The sequence below is a fragment of the Trichoderma asperellum genome, chromosome 2 (assembly GCF_020647865.1).
Source record: "Trichoderma asperellum chromosome 2, complete sequence".
Lineage (NCBI taxonomy): Eukaryota > Fungi > Ascomycota > Sordariomycetes > Hypocreales > Hypocreaceae > Trichoderma > Trichoderma asperellum.
Genome location: NC_089416.1, coordinates 2,520,968 through 2,542,834, shown reverse-complemented (window position 1 = coordinate 2,542,834; position 21,867 = coordinate 2,520,968). Strand labels below are relative to the sequence as shown.

Genomic DNA, 21,867 nt, shown 5'->3' with positions numbered 1-21,867 from the left:
CTTTATAGGAAACTTGCTCTATTCTCTGCTCAATGCCCACAAACGGGCAGCTTGAATAATGGTTAGAGGCTGATGGCTATTTTGAGACATCTCCGAGCAGCACTTAGACATCAAGAGCACCGCCCCACGTGGCGTCACAAGGCTGTGTCGGATGAGATGCGTGCATGACTGGAGCTACTGCTGCCGGGCAACTCTAGTATAGCCATGGTCACATTCTAAATGCAAAGCCAAGTCATCATTTAGGGCTGCTCACCTTGCTCTTTTCCTCCTACAGTCACCGACCTGCCAGGGCGCCTCAGCGAGGCTCATGCGGCTGATGGGCCACACTACATGTACATGTACCTAAGACAGCAGCCACTCCTCCCTCGAGAAAAGGCATTTCGTTTTAGGCCAGCTGTCTGTCCTACGCACGAAGATTACATCACACTCTTTCATCCCTCCTCCACGCCGATACTCACACACTCAACAACTTACACGCCCCGCCATAACCAAAGCAGACGAGCTATAAATATCTTTTTCCCCAATTCAGCTGAGGAAAGACACCACGAGGGAAGGCAAGGGACAGGAAAAACCTGCGAGAATGAGCTCTCCCAGCGGCAGCACGGGAGCTTCTCAGCGAGCTTCGGAGATCAACAGCGCCATGCTCAATGTCCCCGGCTACGCAGATGACAGCATGCTCTTCGTGATGCGCTACGGCGCGTTGGCCAAGGTATGTTATGACCTCATTTACGAGTATTTTTTTTTTCTCCTCGTTCATGCTTTTGGCACTACCACATTGCCCCATTTTCATCCGCCTCTCCCCGTCCCTTTTACTCGTCCCCTTCATCATAACCATAAAAACGCCCGTTCTCCATAATATTGTTTTTTTCCCATCAGCTGTGCGGCTGCTGCTCCACCGAGTAAGCCCGGCCAGAACAAACAAACACGTGCGCCTGACGCATTTTGCATTTTTGGGCTCTTGCGAGAGAGTTTATGGTTTTGCCGCATCCGGGCCATGACTGATGTGATGATCATTCCACCGCTCACCTTGGCGACGAGGGAAGATCAATGCATGAGCCACAAAAAGATGGCCGTCTGTTATTTGTTTTTTAACATGTGATGAACAGCATAGCTGTCCGTCGATTACGAGTTTTGCTGCCGTTCATTGCATGTTTACTGGGGTGGTCTTTTATGATGACTCAGTTTTCAACTGCCCTGCCGGGTACCTACATGTATCAAGCGATACTCTTTTACTCCTCTTCCCTCCTCTCGCTTCCTTCTGTCAGCGGAATCTAAATCAAATGTAAAAATAAAAGAGGCTGATGTGGTGTTAAACTGTTCCGGCGCTTCCCCTCCCCGGACAATCAGGAGACGCTACGCAAAGTCGACTGGGATGAATTCCAGCTTCGCCTATCGGCCATGAACACACACTGGTACAAAAGCCACAGAGGGAAAACCACTGCTATTGGCGCTGGAAGTGACGACAGCATCGTTGACGTCGGCTCCCGCGGCACCGGCGAGGGCGATGGAGCAAACACAGCTGCTGTGGCGGCTGCCAGCGATGCCAAAGACTCGCCTATTGCAACTGCTGCTGCCACTTGTGACGCCGTGGATCCGGCCTCTGTGCCTGGGCCCGAGGCCGCAGAGCTCAAGGCTCGGACGTTGGAGCTTATCCAGGACTTTCCGGGCTTGGTGCGCGATTTTGACAGGTTTGTCGAGTGTACAAGGATAATGGCGACAAGATATAAGCGGTAAACCAAAGGTTGGAAGGCAGCTAGCAAAGGGAGAAAAAAAAAAGACTAAATAATACACGCAAAGCTACAAGTATGATGGCGAAAATGGATCCCTCGTATCAAGGCGGTAACGTTGAATCCAGCTTAAAATTATTTCATTAAACACTTTTTATGTTCTAGACAACTTTTTTTTTTCAATAATAACAGGGATTGTTATCATCTCACCTCGCACACACCCCCCCTAGTTCCAATAGCTGGTTAGGTTGCCCCCATTCATTCCAGTGGCATTGAACAATCACGTCTTTTCGAAGCCCGTCACATATCACACTAAGAGAAATACGGTGTCACGATTACTATCTTTTTTTTTCTCATTTCTTTTTGGGCGCACACGAAAAACTCAAAGATTTTTTTTCTAGGGAATTGCCTTTTGCATTAATTACTATTATCTGTATCCGGCTATCCAAAGAAAAAAAGAAAAAAAAGCATTTGCGAACCAACTTCTCGCACACTCCCATCCAAAAAAAGGTCCGAAGCCAGAAAATGAAGAATTGTTTCGTATCACATCTGCCCGGCGCATCACAATAGTAAAAATAAAAATAAACACACAAATTATTTCCAATTCCAAAAATGTAGAGAAAACGCCATCTTTCCCGGGGCAAGCAAACACACACACATCTATAGATGGGTATTGTAGCTGCACTTTATGCAAAAGTCGAGAAATAAGCAAAAAGATTATAAAAGTTGAAAAGAAAAATGGTCTAAAAAAAACAAAGAAACGTCTTTTTGTGCCGCGCCTTGAATTATTATTTCCTTCCCCCGAGCCAGCCGTGGTATATAAATTAAAGTTGGCGGAGGACCCGAAATGTTGCGGCCCCGGGCTCGCCGGCTCCGGAGAGGGAAGAAACAACAAAAAAGGGTAGATTGTCTCTCTTCTAAATGAGGCTCTCTCTCTCTTCCGCCCAATTGAGTGTGGTCGTAAAAAAAAGAAGGTATCGCTCTAGAAAAGCGTATTGCCGGCGACTTCAATGTCTTTTTCGCATCTTCTCCATCGTTTCCCTCATTTTGGTTCTCTTTCCTCCCGGTCCCGAAAAGTTCACAGCACGCCCTTTTAGGTCCTCGAGGCGTCGGAAACCATTAGTATGGAAAAAAAAAATTGACTGCCAGTCGCTTAGAGGGCGGCAGCGAGGACGGCAGCAGCGCCGACGCCGAGGAGGACGTTCTGGCTCAGGGAGTTGGCGGCGTTGGTGGGAGCAGAGGTGGGCTTGCCAGTGCTGGTGACGTTGGTGCCGTTGGTGGGAGAGGCGTGACCGCCGGTCTGGGCCATGGCGGTGGCAGCGAAGATAGCGACGAAAGCGGCAGCACGCATTTTGATGGTTTTGGGGTTTGGGGTTTTTGTGGTTTGGGTTTGAAGGTGAAGGTTTGTTGGAGTGGTATTAACGAATGTAGTTGAAGCTTGAAGAGTTCAAGATTGCAAGTTGGGTTGATAAAGAAGGAGGAAAAAAGAGAAGCAGCTGAGGGCGAAAGCCTGGCTTCCTTTATATCTTGTTCTGATGGGATGATGGACGGTGGGCTCCATCGGTTCCATGACATGGCTCCAGAGTAAAAAAAGGAGCCCACCCACACACACACACAACACCTGCAAACGCCCACGCCCCTGTCTATCCCACCCCTTGTATGGGAGGCTCCAGGGGGCTGGTGGGTCGGGACGTGATCCCAGCAGATCCCACGTTAGTCATGGCCGTTCTGTGCTGGAGGCTGGTTATCGCGTCATATGTATCGCCACTTTGCCTTGCCTTGATGGGTGACGATAGTGCATGTTGTATAGATTGTATACCCAAGTGAAGCCACCACGCTGAAGCTGCTCTGAGTATGGTGCGCTCAGCCATCATACCTGCTGTTTGCCCTCTCTTGCAGGCTCGCCCATTTCCTGATTACTGGGGCTGTGGATGTGGAATGAGATGGGTCATTTCTCATTGCCTTATGCCGCTAACAGCGTTTGTGCCAATGCACATATGCACATAGCCCCCATGTCATAGCCTACGGATACGTGCTATTTCGATATCCTACTTATATAAGAGGTAGGTATATATATAGAACAAGGCAGATTACAGTACCGCGAGTAGCTTTCGTACAACTACCTAAGCTTGTGCCACACCTCGTACCACTCAAAATGTAACGAGTACTGCTATCTTGTACAACCTCCTCGCCATCGGAGACCGGACCTTGGAGCGCACAAGTACACGCTCGCCATGCCGTGTACGGCGAGGTACCTTGATGACAAAAGTTACGCAAGCCCTCTTCTGTCCCATTCTCTTTGAGAGAGAGCGGTGGCCGGAAGCCCCGACCACTTCATTTTTTATGCTTTGTGATCTTTCAGTTTCGGGCTGCCTGTTTGTGCCACCCGGATGAATTAGGCCAATCCAATGCCACCAAGTACATAGTACGAGATAGGGCGGACTGCCATTGACTTTAGCCGTGCCACGTTCCTTTCTGTTTAAGCTTGGATAGCGTTACTGAGTACCTAATACGGGTGTATAAACGAGTGTTGACAGTATGCCGGCCAAGTCTTTTTCCGTACAAGATTTCGCCTCCTGCATAACGCAGATTCGAGATGATGACAGGCACGAGCGAGATTAGAGTTATGCTGAATCACAAAAAAGGGAATGAATCAGATGGAGAGCAGAGCAGCAGGAAACAAAGAGAAAGAAAAAAAAAAAAAAAGAGGGCCAATGATGTACCAGCAGTGTCCATGTCGACGTCTCGTCACTCTGTGGGTGTGAGACGCTTGTGCTGCGCGATAAGTACCGGCCCGCATGAAGTACAGCCCATAGATTACCACACCACTCCAGAATGGTAGCCTTATCTCTGGACGTGCTCCGTATCTCTGTCACATCCTCTGCCTTGGTTTTTTGGTTCCCCATGGCCGGCGGCTAGCATGCCAGTGCCGTCACTAGCCACTCAGCAGCTTTGCGTTATCTCGACTCGCTCCAGCTAGGCCCAGCAAGTGACCAAATGGGCATTATCAATGTGCCACATCCAGCAGCGTAGCACTAATTGGGGGCGTCCCGCTCCACCGCAAGCCACACGCCTGCTGAGGAACAGACGAGAAACAAGAGGCGAAGCGAAGCGAAGCAGCAGTTGGCAGAGCAGAGCATAAGCTGCCACCAACAGCCAAGCAGAACGAAGCTGACTCTCCGTACCGGAGCCTGGGGCTGGGGGCAAGCCACCGCCCTCTCAAGCCACCGACCACCGATCAGCAAACCAGAGCCCACCTGTGTCCCACGCTTTTTTTCGAGCTTGCTCCACCGCTGCGACATTCCATATCCAATATTTTCGTCGAGTTGGTGGGTGGACGAAGCGAGCGAGCTCAGCAAACCCGACGCTCAGGCTCCTCTTTTCCCTTCTGGGATGTGGGAAGAAAGGCATACGCGTCATCACTACCTACGAGAAAATAAAAGGGCGGGAATTTTTTCGAAACTGGGCAGAAAAGTGGGCGCGCGCGCAAAAAAAAGAGATACAAGCGATACAAGAGGCACTGGGAGCGCACCGTCCCATCCGATATGCTCGTGGCGGGTGCATTGATAGCGATTGGGCCCTGGTGATGGCGTGACTGGGGAGGAGGAGGAGATTTGGCCAATGCTGGATGCCTGTTCTTGCGAGCATCAGCGTTTTTTGTTGCCCGTCACCTCGCAGCGTTGTAGTGTAACATGTCGTATAGACCGGCAGCAGCAGCAGGATTGCTAGGATCAATACAGCATGTGCTAGGTATGTTTACATTAATTAGCCGTCGACGATACCAGTCGAAATTTACCATTTCCAGGTTCATATGGCACATACTTTTGTACATACATACGGTACTACTTGTGGTGGTAGTATGTACTACTATGTAGTAGCTATCACTTCGTCTTCCCTGCTTCACCCCGGCATACCGTTTTTCCTGCTCTCCGGCCTATTTGCTGCTAGCAGTCCCATATTTGCCGCTTTTTTCCCTCTGCCCTCCGTTGAAACGCACGCAGCCGGTTCTCCTTTCAAGGTAAATTTGCCAGGGTTGGCCAAGCTGGCTTAAAGGAGACCAGAAGATTAGCAGTGGAGAAGCGCTCCATATAACGGTGGATCTCCTCAAACCGCCGTGCGTCTGCCGATCTGGGATCATGGCTCGGGAAAGCTTGGCTTCCACTGTGGCCGCGAAGAGGAGCCTCTTCCCCCATTTCTCCCTGCCCCTGCCTTGGAACTTGGCATTGGGCCTCGCGTGGATGGCCGGGCCATGACATGGGCGGGATTTGATGCACTTGGACGAAGCTGCAGCTGGCCCAGTGGTTGGTAGATGAGCTGGAATTACAGTCAGCATCAATCATTGAACTGCGTGTGGTGTCTTTTTTTTTTTTTTTTTTTTTTTTTTTTTTTTTGTTTCTTTTCAGGCCTAGTTAGCGGCACATCTACCAACTGCCGCATTTGCTCAGCTAGTGCATGTACACAGACCTCACCACTAGCTGAAGCTGGTTATAGAGCGCATGTAAGACTCCGAGAGTACAAAAAAGAAAAAAGAACGCGAATAGATAAACAAGTCGTATTACTAGCAGCGACATGTCACGTCACACGCTCGCGCTCCATATTACCTTTGTGGTGAAACCGTGCCGAGCGTTTCAATGGAGAGGGAGCGAAATTTGAAGATCGCGATGCATCGGAAACGGCTGCCTTCTTTTTCGCATTGAATTGAAATTACTACTGTATGTACATACTGTGTCCACTAGCCAAAAAATGTTAAAATAGAAATAAATGGAAATGATTAACCGTTGGAGATGGCCATTTCATTGGCAATTTCTCCGACAGATCACCGCGCCACAATATGCAAGGTACGAGTTTGATAAACAGCTGCTATATTGCCACCGCACTCGTGTTGCTATCAACTCAGTCAAATCACAAAGTTGCAACGGCCAAAATCCCCGACACGATCTGCAAGGAGAGCAGGAGGCGAAATAACCGGATCCCGTGTGTGTGTCAAAAAATAGAACAATAATGCCCGTAAAGTTTTGGAGAGGCAGCACCAACGCCCACATTACATTCGCTCCATTGAAATGAATGTTACAGATCAACAATAGCTGGCAGCCAATAGTGTAGACACAGCCTCTCTAATTACAAAGTATAGCAATTCCCGGCTCACTTTTTTGTGTTTTGGATTTTCTGCTTACTGCTACGACCACCACGAGTCGGAAGTAATTAATTAATTAATTTCCCTCGTTTACCTTCTGCAACAAGGAGGTGCTCGAGCCGAGTCAAGAAACTATTATTGAGGTGTTTTTTTTTTTCAATGTGTTCCTCCGAGTACATTGTATACATAGGTACTAACAGGTATACATGTATACATACTACTAATATTATGGGTTCCAATTCTAACGGCCGTTTTGCAGATGTGGTTTCCCAGTACACGTTTGGGGCAAATATACTGTACTGTACGCTGCTTGGAGCTCACTCTCTCTCCATTTTTCCAGGTTTCAGGCCATTCGACGCCTTCTTTGCCGACGGACTCTCGGCAGCAGCCAGCGCTAAAACCCGGGTGCCGCCTCAGCTAACAGCGCCCTAACCAAAGGGCGCTATTGGCTTGATCGGAACGATTTATTGAACTTCAAACGTTATACTATTGAAACGCAGCCCTCACTTTTAGCTGCAAGTTTGCTCTGCTGTTTTCTATTTACCCGCATTTAGGCCCTTGCTGGCCGTGCACACACAGCGCGCATCAGGGGAGGGGGACCCAGGCCCTATGCCAAGCTCCAGAAGCTCGTGCGCCGACCAGCTAGAAGAGAGAAAAAAAAAAAAAGAAAAAAAGAAAAAAGAAAAAAGTATCTTTGCCCCTGGATTGCTGCAGGTACAAGGCTCCATCCACGTCCTTTTCCGTGGCAGCCGGGCGCAATAATCCACCCGCATTGCTCGCAGACAGCTCCAGCGCTCGCCCAAATCTCGGCTCCCCTGGCCGCCCTTGCTCACTGCAGCACAAGGCAATCAAGAACGAAATCCAGCTTATTGTTTTTTTTTTTTTTTTGCCTTGAATCTTCTACTGCTGGAGCAAACAGTAACGTACCGTATATACCGTGCATGTTGGCCCTTTTACACCCCCCCTTGCGGGCACTCGGCTCGGCCGTAATCCAGCGCTGGCTGCAAGCCCTGCCCGCAGGCTCCATCAAATCCCAGCTGGAGGAGCTTCTTTTCTGGAATCTGGAATCGACCCTTTTTTTTTTTCCTTTCTCTTTGCAAATCTCCACTGCTGTCTCCTCCCCCTTCCGTTTCTCCATTCTAGACTACTGTATGTGCTGGCAGCGGTGTGCTCCCCCAGTATTTTTTGCAAGTTCGAGATTTTTCCATGGCGGAGAATCTAGCTGTAAGCGAGGAAGACGGTCCAGAGATCGGCCTGTGATACCGCTTCTGTGCTTCGATATCGAACGCTGGCACTCTCCTAAATGGGTTCTTATCAAGACACGTCCTAAGTGTCCTGCTTGCACATCACATCTCCATCTCCAAAGCGGTCAAACGCCCACCCGCTCGTTCACTCTCCAAAGCGGTCAAGACCTCGCCTCCATCAAAAGTCATCTCTCTCCGTTGGATCTTCATCTCTCCACCTCCGTCCGTCCCCCTTACTGCATGCCCAGAAAAAAAAAAAAAGCTTATTCGACCCATACCCAACACCACCCTTTTCTGGGCAAGATCCAGATCTCCTCAAATTTGAAAACGGAAAAACAAGAAGAAGAAAAAAAATTAACTACTCTCTTGGCTTGTTTAAATTGGACGTAATCTCGCTACTCCGTAGTTTGTTGTCTTTCCAGTGTTACTAGCACCCTTGGCGTGCATGGGGAGAGAAGAGCGACTCTCGCTTCGAGTTGGGTCTTCGTTTTTTTTGCAAGAACCCAATTGCCTTAGGCTTTGAGGAGAAGGAATCGAGTTATGTCTGCCAACTTTTTGACCAGTGAATAAGCTTTGTTGAGCGTATTACTGCTATGCCACAAAGTATATCGGAATCATCGGCTGGAAATGACTCCTGTCAGCTTTAAAATAGAATGTGTACTGGCTTGTATATGGCTTCATCTCCATAGGATTAGCGTTTCTCAAGAAATGCTGCATTTGGAACAGCCATTCCAGCTCGACGAATGAGTTAGAAGCCATGAATGGCAATAAGTTATGCATACCGCAAAGGCCAATCCGTCAGTCTAGTCCACGGGATGTTCGTGGCATTAGTCCGCGCTTAACCTACACCGGATTATATCGCATTCCAAATGTACATGTCTGGAAAGAACACGCCACTGTTATTCACGAGAGAAGCCCTTTGAATGGTCTTGATGAATATAATTCCAAAAATCAACTAGTACCAACGCCAATGCGCAATGTCATCAAAGCAGTAGGCTATACAAACACGAAAAGCTCCATATATAAGTCCACCATTTGCAGAACCAAATCCATCACGTCATTATATTACAGAGAGAAGTCCGTCCGTCCGTCCATTTGCAGGTTTTATAGCCTCCTCTGTGAGGCAATGGAGGAAACAATGAACAATGCATGGCAGAAACTCTTCGAGCCGAGCCCTTCGTATTATTAAAGTAGCCAACAAGCCCCATCAATCTTGGATATATGGGCTTATGTAGCTTGAAATACCGTGTTAAAGCATCCCTTCAGATGCCACTTATCCCCCCCCTTTTTACATATAATATTTGTTGAAAAGGGCTGGCGATTTAGTTGACCTCGCCGTTCGTGGTGGCCGCCTCTTCGGGTACGCCAATGAGGACCGAGAACTGTCCGCCAGCTCCAGCAGCGATGATCTTCTTGCCCCTGATGGCAGAGTTGTCAATCAAAGTAGGAACGTGGATGTCGTCAAGAGTGCCCTGGCCAGTCTGGTAGTTGCTAGAAAAGCCCCATGAGTACACCTTGCCATCTTTGCTGATGGCAAAGCTGTTGTCAGTGCCGGCAGAGACAGCCACAATATCAGAAACACCTAAAGAAAATGTTAGTATAACGCAAATCACGGACGAAAAAAATGCTACTTGCCTTCATGTTTGGTGGGCTTGATCAGGATTCTAGCAGTGCCCTTCTCGTCACGAATGACATACTCCTCGTCGACCTTTTCCACCGCCTCAGCCTCAAAGCCAACCTGGTATCCATCGATACGGCCCCAAGCAAACAGCTCTCCCTTAGAAGAGCAGGCCAGAGAGTGGTGGATACCACCTGCAATATCTGTGATTGTGTGGTCCTCAAGGAAGCTAATCTTGACGGGCTTGAGGATGACGGCATCATCCTCACCAGCGCTGTTCTCGACACCAATCTCACCAAAGTTGTTCAAGCCCCAGCCCCAGACGGCTCCGTTCTTGTCAATGGCGAAGCTGTGATACGAGCCACAGGCAATCTTGGCGATCTTGCCTCGTGGCAGGCCAACACCCTGGGGAATCAGAGACGACATCTTGTTACGCTCAATAATACGTCGGCCGAGCTGGTTCTGCTGGCCGCATCCCCAGGCGACAACATTGCCCTTGTGGTCGAGAGCAAGAATGTGGTTGGCTCCGGAAGCGAGAGCCTTGATGTTTTTCAGGGCGGGGAGGAGAACAGGCCGTGACTGAATCCGAACAGTCTCTGTAAAGCCTAGGATGCCATCGCTGGAACGGAAGGTTCCCCATCCGTACACACGTCCGTCTTCAGTCAGCACGAAGGAGGCGCTGTCGCTTGCCTCAACCTGAACAAACTTGGTACCGGGGGCAAAGTCTTCCTCGGACAGAGCAGTAGGTGTACTTTCCTTCGGGTTGATGCCAGTATCGTCCTCATCTTCCGAATCTGAATCTTCAGCCTTGTCGGCATCGCGTAATCCACCATCCCAGTTTGTGTCTCGGCCCAAAGCACCTTGATCGTTCACGCCCCAGGTGAGAATCTTGTTATCGCGGGTGAGCGCAACGACGTGCATACCGCCGCAGGCAATTTGCACAACGCCAACTGTCTTGGCTGAAAGGTTGTCGTTTAATCGAGGACGCTTAACGTCGATTGGCTTCTTGCCATTGACGCGCTTGCTTCCCAGTCCGAGTTCACCGGATGTGCCCTCACCAAAGACGTAGACATCAAAGACTTGCGTAGGAGCATCATTGATCTTCTTTCCGATTGCGACATGGGCGGTCTTCTTAGCCTTGACAGGTGCCGCGCGCACGGGGGCTTCTTCGATCTTGGTCTTCTTGGCCTGGGGCTCTTCCATGACGACATCTTCATCATGCTCGCTCTCTGTCTCTGAAGCCTTGCGCTTGCTTGACGGGGCGCCATTCGTCAAGGGCTCGTCTGCAGTTTTCTCGGCGGATTTCGCGCGGGCGCTGGCTGGCTTCTCATCCTTCTTGACAGCCTTGGCGGCGGCCTTGCTCGTTGTCGCCTTGGTAGCAGCGGCACTCTTGGAAGTCGCCTTTGCGCTGGCCTTTGTCGCAGCGGGCTTCTTAGCATCTGAAGCTGCCTTGGAGGCAGCAGCCTTGGCGGCCTTGGGAGGCATTGTGACGCGCTGTTTTATAGGGTTGTTGATGCTGTTGCTTTTGCTTTGATAAGCCAAAAAGGGCGCGAATACAGGATGAATTCAATCAGCGCGAGGGAGAGAAAAAGCTTCAATTGCAGAGGCAAACGCTATGCAATGCTTTCAAACGACCCAAAAGTAGTTTTTTCTCTGACAGATGAAGAAACTGAGCGCGATGTGAGGTGGTCTGCGGGATAGATATAGGAGTGGCTTGATGATGGCAGGACGCGACCAGGTGAGATTTTTTGCCCAGCCCTGGTGGGTGGCACAGAGAAGCGGCCCCACACAAGGTAGGAACTTTACCATAGCTCCTACCCGAAGAGGCTGACCGCTCTTGGATTGTCCGGCAGTATAAACTTCAATAGCCAATTAGCTCATTGTTTGGCGTCTCGCGCGAGCGGTGAATCGCAGCCGGCCATTAATAAGACGACAAGCAGAGACAAGAATGCGCTTGTGTGAGCTGATGTGCTGACATTGAATAAAAGTGATATGAGCCACCTCGCATTGACAATAGGCAGGGAGGAATAACAGAAAAAAAAAAAACGACAGCGAATCGCAATCCCTTTCAAATTGAAGACAATGCGCTAATTCTTAGCTTATTATGTTTATATTGATTTATTTCATTTATTGTTATTATCTAAATGCCTCGCGAGGGAGGATATCTTGGACCACCAAACGCCATTTCCCAGCCGTGTTGTACGGGACAACAATAACAACGGGACAGACCCAGATCCAGACCCGATGTAGCAACGCGCCCGCAGATTAGGCGATTGCCGGCCTGCCAATTCATATGTGCATGTGCATGCAACCTCTCGTAAAATGTATGCAGCTGCAAGCCTGCAGCCAAAGTTATGAACCCGTGATTCCGCATTCCAATGCCGCCCTAAACGCCACCTCGGACCAAAAGGGAGGGAAATAAGATGAGAAAAAAATTATAGAAAAGAAAGAGGATCTATGCAAGCGTTTTTCAAGTGCGCATCTCGTAAGTCGCTCTCTTCATTTATTTGGAGAAGTTGGTGAAGTCGATCTCGTTGGAAGGGTTGTAGCCGCCATCGGTGGCTTTCTCGCAAGTGCAGCCAGCTAAAACATCCAAAAGTCAGCATCCAAGTCGCAAAGCGTAGGTATGGCGAGTAACACTTACTGGCTGGTCGAGCACCGCACTGGCAGGTTGAGCCTGAGACGGGCGCATTCTCCGTAGAGGCTCGGTCACAGGTGCACTGGCCGGCAGGACGAGCACGGCATGAGCAGCGTGGGCCCTCGAGGACATTCTCGGTGTTGGCCTTAGCACAGGTGCAGTGAAGAGCAGATTGCTCGCCGCATGAGCAGGTGGCTTTCTGGGCTGTTTGTGAAGATTGCTTGTTAGAACACCGTTGTTTTTGAGTCAGAGTATAAGTGACGAAACTCACCACAAGCACACTCGGCGTCGGTGCCCTGGCGGCAGCAGGTGGTGGCCTTGACAGTCATTTTGATGATGGTGGTGATTGTGGTATTTGTTGAAGAAGAGGATTTTGCGTGTGAGTAAGTGTAGAATTGAATGCGAGTTGTAGAAGTAGATGCAGACACGGATAGGAGTTGATAGAGATGTCTTGATGCTTGCTTGGCCGGACAGTGACGTCTTTTGTACCTGATGCTCGGTCCACTCAGCCTCAACGCCGCTGGGCTGATGACACTGGTTTTGGGTCAGATTGCAGTGATTCTGATTGGCTGCTCAGATGGGGCGAGTTGGTTGGCCAATCAGAGGTGGTGTATTTCGAAGCATATGCTCGCAGCCCAGGAGGCGGCCTCTCTAAACATGCGAAAGATGCGCTAACCAGCCATTTACGTGGCTCGATGATTGCAAATCGTTCGTTTTTGGTTCTCTCTCTTTGTAAGATTACGTGGTGCCTATTCTAATGTTGCTAAATGGTTTGTGGCTAGGATACTGGACCATTACGATGGAGCACGGTTGAGCTGAGTATGGAGCTACCCTATAAAAGCGAAGACAGCATTGGATAAATCGTTGACTACGGCGGAAGTTGAGAGATGCTTTCTTTACATGGCGGGTCCGAATATAAGAGGCTATATTACTTTCTTTCTTTCTTTCTTTCTTTCTTTCTTTCTTTTTTTGGTGGCGAGGGGGAACGGATAAAAGTGTAAGTTACCCGTGGATGAAAGCGCCATTAATAGGCATGTGAGTTGTTGAAGATTGATGTTATGATACAAAGTGCGCTAAGTCTTCGCCGCTTATACCGCCGAATCTTGGAACTGTTTCTATTGAGCAGCAGGCAACCTCGGAGGAGTTGTAATGCTGATAAGGGATGCCGTGAAAGATGCACATATCGCTTTTTAGAACCTATAGAACCGACTTGCGTATTCATCCGCCTGAGCTGTCACACACCCTGCCCCTAAACCGAAACGAGAGGCATACGCTCGGACAACGACGATGGCTTCCTCACGCGTCCATCCCAAGCCAGAACGACAGTGGACATAGTCATCACTGACTAATGCCATTCTTGCATGCTGGGACACGATTGAAATGAGATCAAGGTACAGTAGCACCATTTTAAGGTTAGCAGTTTCTGGGGAAGCATAAAATAGCCGCCCCCGTTTGTCTCGGACCGCATTAGCGACCCCAGCTAGGCCCAAGGATTGTTGACCCAAGGCCTGGATGGGATGCAAACGTGACAAATGCGTTCTAAAGGTGCCCTTCCCGTGGAGGAGATGCCCAACAGCCGCTTTCCACTGCCGAGTCTCAAGGGCTTGTGACTGGTTGTGGTGCTAGATAGCCTATATTCTAGATGCATCCCGATCCTCACCAATAGCGACTCTGCTGGGTTGCATTCAGCCAAGGCCGGCCACATGCGAGCCGGCGTCGTATCCCCTCCCTGGGTAGTTGGAGATGGGTAGTGGTGAAAAGAAGCCCGACAGGGTTGTATTTTGGCTTGCCTCCTATGTAGCTGGAGAGAATGTGATCTGCGATAGACAGCTTGCTGATACGTATATGTAATGGGGTTTCCACTTATCTTGGATCCTGCGCAGGAGCTTTTTTTTTCTGCCCTCTGAAATTTTCTGTCGTTGTCTGCTTGCCTGGCAGTGTCCTCCAGCAGCCATAATACATTAAAATGTCACTCAAGACGGAAGAGAAAGTCCAAGTGTCAACGCATGATGTGCACCAGGCAGCTGAAATTGGCCAGGTTGCTACGGACAGGTGAGCACAACAGAGGCGCGCGGGCTGTAAAGAGACGTCTTTTCTCTCCCCGCTACCTGAAGCATGAAACAAGAATGAGAAAAAAAAAACATGAGTTATGCTGATGATATCTGCGATGATCTAGATATGGCGCAGCTCTCGTGGCATACAATCCTGCAACCGAGCGCAGGCTGCGGCTAAAAATTGACTTGTACATCGTCCCAACGGTGTCGCTGCTGTACCTCTTTTGCTTTATTGATCGCGCAAACATTGGTAGGTCGATGCTGTGATATTGATTGATATTTGTTTCGTTGTTTCGCTCTAACGGTTAAATGATGCATAGGCAACGCAAAAATCGCCGGCCTCGCGAGTGACCTCAAACTGGAAGGATATGACTACAATGCCGTCATCTCTGTCTTCTTCATCTCCTACATCATTTTCGAGATCCCTGCGAACTTGGCCTGCAAATACATAGGACCAGGCTGGTTTCTTCCCCTGATAACGGTTTTGTTTGGCGTGTGCTCGCTATCAACCGCGTATGTCAATACCATGGGCCAGGCGGCCGCTGTCCGATTCTTGCTCGGTATTTTTGAGGCTGGTATGATGCCTGGAATCGCCTACTACCTATCTCGCTGGTATCGCCGCTCCGAACTGGCTTTTAGACTGTCTTTATACATTGTCATGTCGCCGCTGGCTGGAGCTTTCGGAGGCTTGCTCGCATCTGCCATCCTAAATCTTGACCACGTTGGAGGTGTTCATAAATGGCGGATGATTTTCGTTGTCGAAGGCATCATCACCATTGGCCTTGGCCTTCTCGGCTTTCTGACCTTGACCGATCGCCCAGAAACGGCGCGCTGGCTGTCTCAGGAAGAGAAAGACCTAGCTATTGCGCGTATCAAGTCTGAGAGAATTGGTACCACTACTATCCTGGATAGCATGGACAAGGTTAGGATTAAGAGAGGAATCTTTAACCCCGTGACAATCAGTACATCTCTTATATTCCTCTTAAACAACATCACAGTCCAAGGACTGGCGTTCTTCGCCCCGACAATCGTTGCCACTCTGTTCAAGGGAAAGACGACCACTCAACAGCAACTGCTGACTGTGCCACCGTATGTTGTTGGTGGGTTCTTCACCGTCTTGTTCCCGCTCCTGAGTTGGCGCCTCGACAGGCGGCAGATTTTCATCATCCTCTCTGCTCCTATGGTCATGGTTGGATATGCAATGTTCCTTGGCTCAACGGATCAAAAGGTCCGCTACGGCGCAACATTCCTTATCGCGTCCTCCGCGTTCGCTCTGGGGCCCCTTACCAATGCGCAAGTTGCCGCAAATGTTGTCGGTGACACGGCTCGCAGCGCAGCAATAGGCACCAACGCCATGATGGGCAGCGTCGGCGGATTGATCAGCGGATGGGCGTTTCTTCCTTTTGACGCACCGAATTACCACATCGGAAATGGACTGAACTTGGCCACGTCGGGAACCGTCTTGGTTCTGGCTACGCTGACACTGCTGTGGATGATTCGTGACAATAAGAAACGGGGAAGCAAAGATATTGACGCAGAGTTGAGCGGCCTGACTCAGGAACAGATTGAGAATTTGGACTGGAAGCATCCGGCTTTCCAGTGGAGATACTGAGTACATGTAGATTGATGAATGTTATGCCAAACTTTTCACATTTTCCGCTACAACTGGCCCATATTTTCTTGGGCGTATATGAAATACGTACTAAATGGATATAGCATGCGCTGTGACGTGACTATGTGAATGACTTGTCAACTCTTACGATAAGGCTGCCATTATCCGTGGAGTTATCCGTGCTTAAGCATGTTCCCATCACCACATGTTACATATGACCGAATTCACTCCGTTAATCGGCCTTGAAATTTGTAGGACTATTAGTTCATTTGGCCTGTCTGTATTTGCTATTTATACCTGCTCATAACTCTCCCACGCCCATGGAACTTTTATTGCCAGATCCTTACAGGCATACAGTATTATGCTTTCCTTCAACTACAATTTATGGAAGTCAACACATGAACTCTTTCAAACTTATATTGACAGGAGTGTTCAGCTCAGAGACATACGTATAAGAGTGGCATTTTGCTGCCTCTCAAGTTTCAATTATACAATTCATCTAAAAATATTATAACTGCCTGGCAACCGGACTTACCATTTAGGAGTGAGTTATTTCTACCACTCAATTCCTGCTATACATTTCTAAAAAACCAAGACAGGCAATTGCCAATATATTTCAGCTTATACGAGAGCTATGGGAACAGCTATCGCTAGTTTCTTCTTTTCAGGCTCATTTAAAAAGAGAATTTGTGCCAAAAATTCTACTCTTTGCGACACAAGGATGGTAAAATCCATGTCCCGACGATATTTGGCGTCAATTATCAGACCAACTGCAACAATGGAAAAACCTTGGAGCTGCCTCGAATTGTAACACGGCATAGCAGGCAATCGGACGGCTGTGCTAGCTGGGCTCACCCAAACAGAGCCCAGGCATATGCTCTTGACGAATGACTCTTGCGGCTCTTACCCGGAGTCGAAGCTGCTTGCGAAGCAGATAAACATACTAACCGCAGAAGATCAGACCTTGGATAACTGAGAGGACAGCACCGCCTGCTCACCTCATGCGGCATTCTGAGAGTTCACTTCGGATATCAGGTACATATGTAATCGCCCACCAGAATGCCATATTTTCAACCAAGCTCTTGCGGCGGGAGCATATGGTCTGGCCAAGCTGATAGTGCTCGATCGTCGCTACGGCCCGATAGTTGGCGAGACCACCTGCAGAAACTATAGAAATATGATAATAGCGCCGGGTTGGAAACTTTCATTATGAAAGCCCACCCGGACCTTCACAGAACACCTCTCATTTACTATCATGCAATATCAAGTTAGAATCTATACATCAAAATACATGTACATCAACTGCTTCACTCAGGGGGAATCTGGGAAGCATCAAAACGATCTGCGCATGGGTTATTCAACACAGGCGACATCTTTTTTTTTATTAGAGGGTTCCAATCTCCGACAGACATGAATTTCGAGACAAAACCGCGCATGAACAGCCTCATCATAACCTCTTCCGTGTCCGACCTGATGGCAGAGCCTACACAGGAAGCTTTTGGGCGAGTACTGGGCTTAACCGACCAGGAGGTGGAGGCGCTTGCTGCACCTTCGCTACGTCTATAAGAACACATTACACAAGGCTGCTGTCATAGCGGGCATCATGAATGAAACGAGTTCAAGCTGAGTTGCGGGGGTTTCATCCAACATTCCTGTTAGAGATTTGGTGCGCCGAGTTGAGGATGCCTTCATGTCCCACTATGAAGTGAAAGTCATCATCTGCGGCATTCATCTTTCAGACGACCGGTCTTTCTTTCGACGCCGAACAATTTGGCATGGATATCACGCGCGCTTATAATCTTATAATACTCATCAACCAGAACGTGATATTTTATCGGTCCGGGCATGGCCCTATGGCTGGACTCGTTGATCTCCTAAGGGGCAAATATGGCATAATCGAGAATTTTACGGCAACTAATCTTCACGAAGCGGAGATGCTAAATGAAGGCATGAAAGATTGGGCCAGAAATAGGCAGTAACATGTCACAACTCGAGAGTGAAAGAATCCTCCCATGACCACCAGGAACGAGTTCTCCTAACCAAATGGTCACGACAGCTGTCAGCTGAAATCGACTACCGGAGTGGATAACGGTGACAGTTAGAGGGGTTATGATGTTTACGATGATGAAGTTTGCTTTCACCAACCGTTCAACCGGTACGCTTGGGTCGTGCCATCCGATCTATTTCACAAGGTGAAAATCGGAGTATTGGGTCGAACAGCGCCTTACAAGCTGCCATTCTCCATGCCGATTGCACCATATCTGGTCATTCACGATGAATGCCACACAATCAAAGACGGTACGTCGAATTTTTGGAAGGGAAGAATGCGCTATTACACGAAAGACATCGTTAGGTTGGACCACGCTTACTAGATTATCGCCAAGCTGGTCATAAATATCGACTACACGCAATGCTGAATCAACAACGACAATCATCTCGCACGCGCGATGATAGAAACTGCTGCTGCTCCTGAAAAGAAGCTCATGAAATGGCATAACGCTTCTCTTGGAAATATGGCCAACACTATCCGGTCTACACTGCCTGGAAAGGCCAGCAATCCTGGACAATACAGAATACAGATGACTGTGTTGAGTGGTTGCGTGGTCCTGCCTGTATTTATCAAGCCCAACTAGCCTATGTTACCAGCTTTTTACTTTCCCCATAGTCATACAGTCACAGTCACACATACACACACTGAATAAATCATCAAGTTCACCAACTTCCAGACCTCCTCGATAGACACTATCGCACAATATCTCTTGCATCTCAAATCATTTTTAAAGAACCAGTACTACTGTGCCGCCATAGCATTCAGGTGGTACCTCTGTTGGGGAATGCTTGCTCGAGCCCTCGTTCAAGGGGTAATGGAACAAATGAGAACCGACGACAGTTTCTTAGGTTGCGCAGAATGAGATGGGAATCGCTCCTCGCCCACCAATAAGGGCAATGATCCCACCATGCCAAGGGATGATGATGGGCTACGAGTCTCCCTGGTTCTGGAACCAAAATCAGTGACGAAAGTATAGTCTCACGTTTGACTAGCAGAAGCAAGGAGGATATCCTCATTGGTGTGCCGGAAGAGAGACCCAGCTGTAAAGAATGGAATTGCAGAAGGAAGAAAAGTAATATGTGTTTGTTGTGTATCAATCGGGCTTACTTCCATTGGTGCCATTTGATGTGGCGCGTCTCCGATCCGGGCGATTCCCGAGACTAGAAGTGTCGTAGGATGGCACTGTATTATAGTATATATATATATATATTAGCTGCATGTAGCAGCCATTAGCTCGATAGCATTATTCAAGCAATCAAAAGCAAAATAAGAGTATTAGTACATCTAGTAATACAGAATTGACAATAATTCTTCATGCATGGAATCTTGTATATAGAACCAGCACATGTCTACAGCTTCATTTAGCTCATCCCGTCGTTAAAGGGGTTGAAATGGTGGTCATTAAGCCCCTGAAATGCGGACTGATAATAGTCGCCTCCCCAGCTTCCTAGGTCTCCGTGCGGCGTGAGCTCTCCCGGAGCATAGAATTGGTCAGTCATTGGGAAACTGTTGGCAATGTCTCCGTCATTAGGATCTGAAACGCCATTGTTCCAAGACTGAACAGCCATAGGATCCATCGGGTTGGTGGCGGCCATGGGTGCCATGAATGGCATGTGTCCCGAAAAGCTCTGATCCAGCATGTTCATCGCCGCTGGCGTAGGTTCCGTTGTCGACGGTTCGGGAGCCAAATTGCTGCCGCGCCTTTGCCCACTGTCCTTGACAATGGTTCGAACGCTGTCTCGGGGGCCGTAAACAGAGTTCTTGATACTGCCGCTCTCTTCAGAACATTCATCCATCATGACAACGCCAGAGTCAGGGCGGGGGAGTATTTCCCTTCCCTTTCGTGGGATAAGATTTTGGAAGCTCTGCACGCGAGAAGGCTCGTTTCTCTTGTTGCTGCGATTTGTGTAGGGCATGCTCTGTGCGGCGCCTATGCATCGCTCTACGGCCTCCATGAAGCATTGTTGGAATTTGGAGGTCAAAGTCTCAAGCGTTGCAGGATTTGAGATCTTGTCGCGAAGAGAAGAGTGTAGGACTTCGAAAGATGACATGTAGTAATTGGAAAGCTCGAAATGCTCGATGACGGGAGTAAAATCTGTTCAAATGAAATTAGCGAGCGTACAATATTTTCTATCTTGTCTTCGCTTTCAGAGATGGAATGCATACTGTATGGGTGAATCTGGTGGTCTTCATCATCTGGGAACAGAATATTCCAGATTTCTTTCCACTGAGCCTCGGGAGAGGCTCCACTGGCTCTCTTACGAGACAGGAGCTTGATCGAGGTGGTTCCATCGACCCCTGACTCTGGATCGTGATCCAATATGTCGCACATTTCCTCTTTGGGCAGACGCTGATGGTCACGAAGCTCTTTTCGAGTATGGAAATCACGGTTGCATCTATCGCAAACGAAGGCAGATGGGTCATCTCGCTTGTGCTGTTTGACAATGTGCTGTCTATGGACGCGTGTCAGCAGCAGTCTCATATGTATATACATCGTATGTGGTTGGACAGTATTTACCTCAGCTCTGCAAACTTGGGAAAATATGTCATGGCACAGGAATGATGGTCCCTGACATTAAAACGCGATGGATTCCTCTTTCTGTATGGGCAGCTCAGGCGTAAGTTCTCGTCATCCTTGGGATTTGGGCGCAGCTTCTTGAGAGGATTGTACCCCAAGCCCTCGCCATCGGTGAATTCCCCATCATCTTCATCCCCTCGGGTTTGCTTCTTTCTCTTGCCTGCGGACGAGGAGTCACCGCCTCCGCTACCACCTTGTGAGCTACCGCCTTGCGAGGGAGTCGAGGAGTTGCTTGAAGATGACATGACTTGTGTCATATCAGCGTCTGATAGCGAGGTCCAAAAAGAGCTCCCAACATCACCAACAAACTTGGATACAAGGCGTCGTACCGCCGGCGTCACTTTAGATGACTCTTCTTGAAGGTCTACCCCGAAAACTAATTGAAGGGTGTAATTTAGAATAGCATCTGTGTCCTGGGAAGACACGTCGTCTGAAGCGGACGATGCTGTGTCCCACTTGGGCGAGAGAGACGGCTCAGTAGTAGTGGTCTCAAGCGGCGGCCATTGATAGGAGTCACTTGGAGTCAAACTTTCCTCTTCTTCTTTGATAGGAGAGACCTTGGACGAGCTAGCAGGAGAAGTCAATATCACGAGCTCATGAGCTGCCTCAAGAGATCTTCTGTGCTTGCCTTGTAGATGGATCCAGATAGTCACTATCACTTAAGGGAACAGGAGTGACTGGGGAGGCTACGTGAATCTCCAGTAGCCTAGCGCTGAGGTCCGGGTATCCTGCAAAAGAAAAAGCGTCGTCATCGTCGTTGGCGTGTGCTGAACAAAGAGATCCCGTGGAAGAGCGGTGCCGCCGATGGAAGACTCGGCTGGCTGGACGTGATGTATCGATAGAATGGCCGCAGAAGTCGCTGAGGTCACTGGCGTAGCTGGTGCTGATGGGACTGGCCAGCGTCGAGTGTGAATAAGTGGTGGCAGAGTCGGGCACGTTGGCCGAGGAGATGCTGCTCCTTGTCGAGGCGGTCCTTGAGCGCAGGCGGAATGAATGAGGAGCAAAATGCAGATTTTCAGGGAACTGCTTGCGCTGGGCAAAGGGGGCGGCGACGCCCTGGCTCTCGATGCTGGACCGGGGCGTGGTGGGAGCCTTGTCGCTGAGTGAGTCCTTGGATCGCGAGTCCTGTCGCAGGTGAAGCGGGATATGGTTGACGGCGATGCCTGGTGTGCGATCTCCCTGATCGATTGAATTATCGGCCATGGAATGAGC

At 49.1% G+C, this 21,867-nt stretch overlaps 7 protein-coding genes across 7 annotated transcripts; 2 read left to right on the top strand and 5 right to left on the bottom strand.

The window, feature by feature from the left end:
* The first annotated feature begins 233 nt into the window (after window positions 1-233).
* TrAFT101_003151 (uncharacterized protein) lies at window positions 234-1,921 on the top strand. Its single transcript, XM_024907671.2, has 2 exons — window positions 234-709; window positions 1,348-1,921. The coding sequence occupies exons 1-2, from the start codon at window positions 581-583 to the stop codon at window positions 1,732-1,734; spliced, it is 516 nt and encodes a 171-aa protein (XP_024764278.2). The 5' UTR covers window positions 234-580; the 3' UTR covers window positions 1,735-1,921.
* Window positions 1,026-3,284, bottom strand: TrAFT101_003150 (uncharacterized protein). Its single transcript, XM_066126796.1, has one exon. It carries the CDS (start codon window positions 3,076-3,078, stop codon window positions 2,881-2,883), a length of 198 nt encoding a protein of 65 aa, XP_065982903.1. The 5' UTR covers window positions 3,079-3,284; the 3' UTR covers window positions 1,026-2,880.
* Window positions 3,285-5,335: 2,051 nt separating this feature from the next.
* TrAFT101_003149 (uncharacterized protein) lies at window positions 5,336-6,082 on the bottom strand. Its single transcript, XM_066126795.1, has one exon. The coding sequence runs from the start codon at window positions 6,058-6,060 to the stop codon at window positions 5,662-5,664; it is 399 nt and encodes a 132-aa protein (XP_065982902.1). The 5' UTR covers window positions 6,061-6,082; the 3' UTR covers window positions 5,336-5,661.
* A 2,914-nt stretch (window positions 6,083-8,996) lies between these two features.
* Window positions 8,997-11,520, bottom strand: TrAFT101_003148 (uncharacterized protein). The gene is made up of 2 exons (XM_024910530.2): window positions 9,741-11,520; window positions 8,997-9,687 (listed from the first exon to the last, which is right to left on the bottom strand). Exons 1-2 carry the CDS (start codon window positions 11,206-11,208, stop codon window positions 9,428-9,430), a joined length of 1,728 nt encoding a protein of 575 aa, XP_024764274.1. The 5' UTR covers window positions 11,209-11,520; the 3' UTR covers window positions 8,997-9,427.
* Window positions 11,521-11,809: 289 nt separating this feature from the next.
* On the bottom strand, window positions 11,810-12,839 carry TrAFT101_003147 (uncharacterized protein). Its single transcript, XM_024902361.2, has 3 exons — window positions 12,633-12,839; window positions 12,368-12,565; window positions 11,810-12,306 (listed from the first exon to the last, which is right to left on the bottom strand). Exons 1-3 carry the CDS (start codon window positions 12,688-12,690, stop codon window positions 12,227-12,229), a joined length of 336 nt encoding a protein of 111 aa, XP_024764273.1. The 5' UTR covers window positions 12,691-12,839; the 3' UTR covers window positions 11,810-12,226.
* A 1,396-nt stretch (window positions 12,840-14,235) lies between these two features.
* Window positions 14,236-16,125, top strand: TrAFT101_003146 (uncharacterized protein). The gene is made up of 3 exons (XM_024902360.2): window positions 14,236-14,413; window positions 14,538-14,665; window positions 14,736-16,125. The coding sequence occupies exons 1-3, from the start codon at window positions 14,328-14,330 to the stop codon at window positions 16,025-16,027; spliced, it is 1,506 nt and encodes a 501-aa protein (XP_024764272.1). The 5' UTR covers window positions 14,236-14,327; the 3' UTR covers window positions 16,028-16,125.
* A 3,313-nt stretch (window positions 16,126-19,438) lies between these two features.
* TrAFT101_003145 (uncharacterized protein) lies at window positions 19,439-21,858 on the bottom strand (the record flags this gene model as incomplete). Its single annotated transcript, XM_024907668.2, has 4 exons — window positions 19,439-20,172; window positions 20,244-20,530; window positions 20,596-21,222; window positions 21,284-21,858. The coding sequence occupies 4 exons, from the start codon at window positions 21,856-21,858 to the stop codon at window positions 19,439-19,441; spliced, it is 2,223 nt and encodes a 740-aa protein (XP_024764271.2).
* Window positions 21,859-21,867: the final 9 nt, after the last annotated feature.

Coding starts and splice junctions, on each gene's coding strand:
- TrAFT101_003151 (XM_024907671.2), top strand. CDS start 581: ATGAGCTCTCCCAGCGGCAGCACGGGAGCTTCTCAGCGAGCTTCGGAG. Junction 710..1,347: donor GCTACGGCGCGTTGGCCAAG/GTATGTTATGAC, acceptor CCGGACAATCAG/GAGACGCTACGCAAAGTCGA.
- TrAFT101_003150 (XM_066126796.1), bottom strand. CDS start 3,078: ATGCGTGCTGCCGCTTTCGTCGCTATCTTCGCTGCCACCGCCATGGCC.
- TrAFT101_003149 (XM_066126795.1), bottom strand. CDS start 6,060: ATGCTGACTGTAATTCCAGCTCATCTACCAACCACTGGGCCAGCTGCA.
- TrAFT101_003148 (XM_024910530.2), bottom strand. CDS start 11,208: ATGCCTCCCAAGGCCGCCAAGGCTGCTGCCTCCAAGGCAGCTTCAGAT. Junction 9,688..9,740: donor CAAGCCCACCAAACATGAAG/GCAAGTAGCATT, acceptor CATTTTCTTTAG/GTGTTTCTGATATTGTGGCT.
- TrAFT101_003147 (XM_024902361.2), bottom strand. CDS start 12,690: ATGACTGTCAAGGCCACCACCTGCTGCCGCCAGGGCACCGACGCCGAG. Junction 12,566..12,632: donor CGACGCCGAGTGTGCTTGTG/GTGAGTTTCGTC, acceptor CTTCACAAACAG/CCCAGAAAGCCACCTGCTCA. Junction 12,307..12,367: donor GTGCGGTGCTCGACCAGCCA/GTAAGTGTTACT, acceptor TGGATGTTTTAG/CTGGCTGCACTTGCGAGAAA.
- TrAFT101_003146 (XM_024902360.2), top strand. CDS start 14,328: ATGTCACTCAAGACGGAAGAGAAAGTCCAAGTGTCAACGCATGATGTG. Junction 14,414..14,537: donor GGCCAGGTTGCTACGGACAG/GTGAGCACAACA, acceptor GCGATGATCTAG/ATATGGCGCAGCTCTCGTGG. Junction 14,666..14,735: donor TATTGATCGCGCAAACATTG/GTAGGTCGATGC, acceptor AATGATGCATAG/GCAACGCAAAAATCGCCGGC.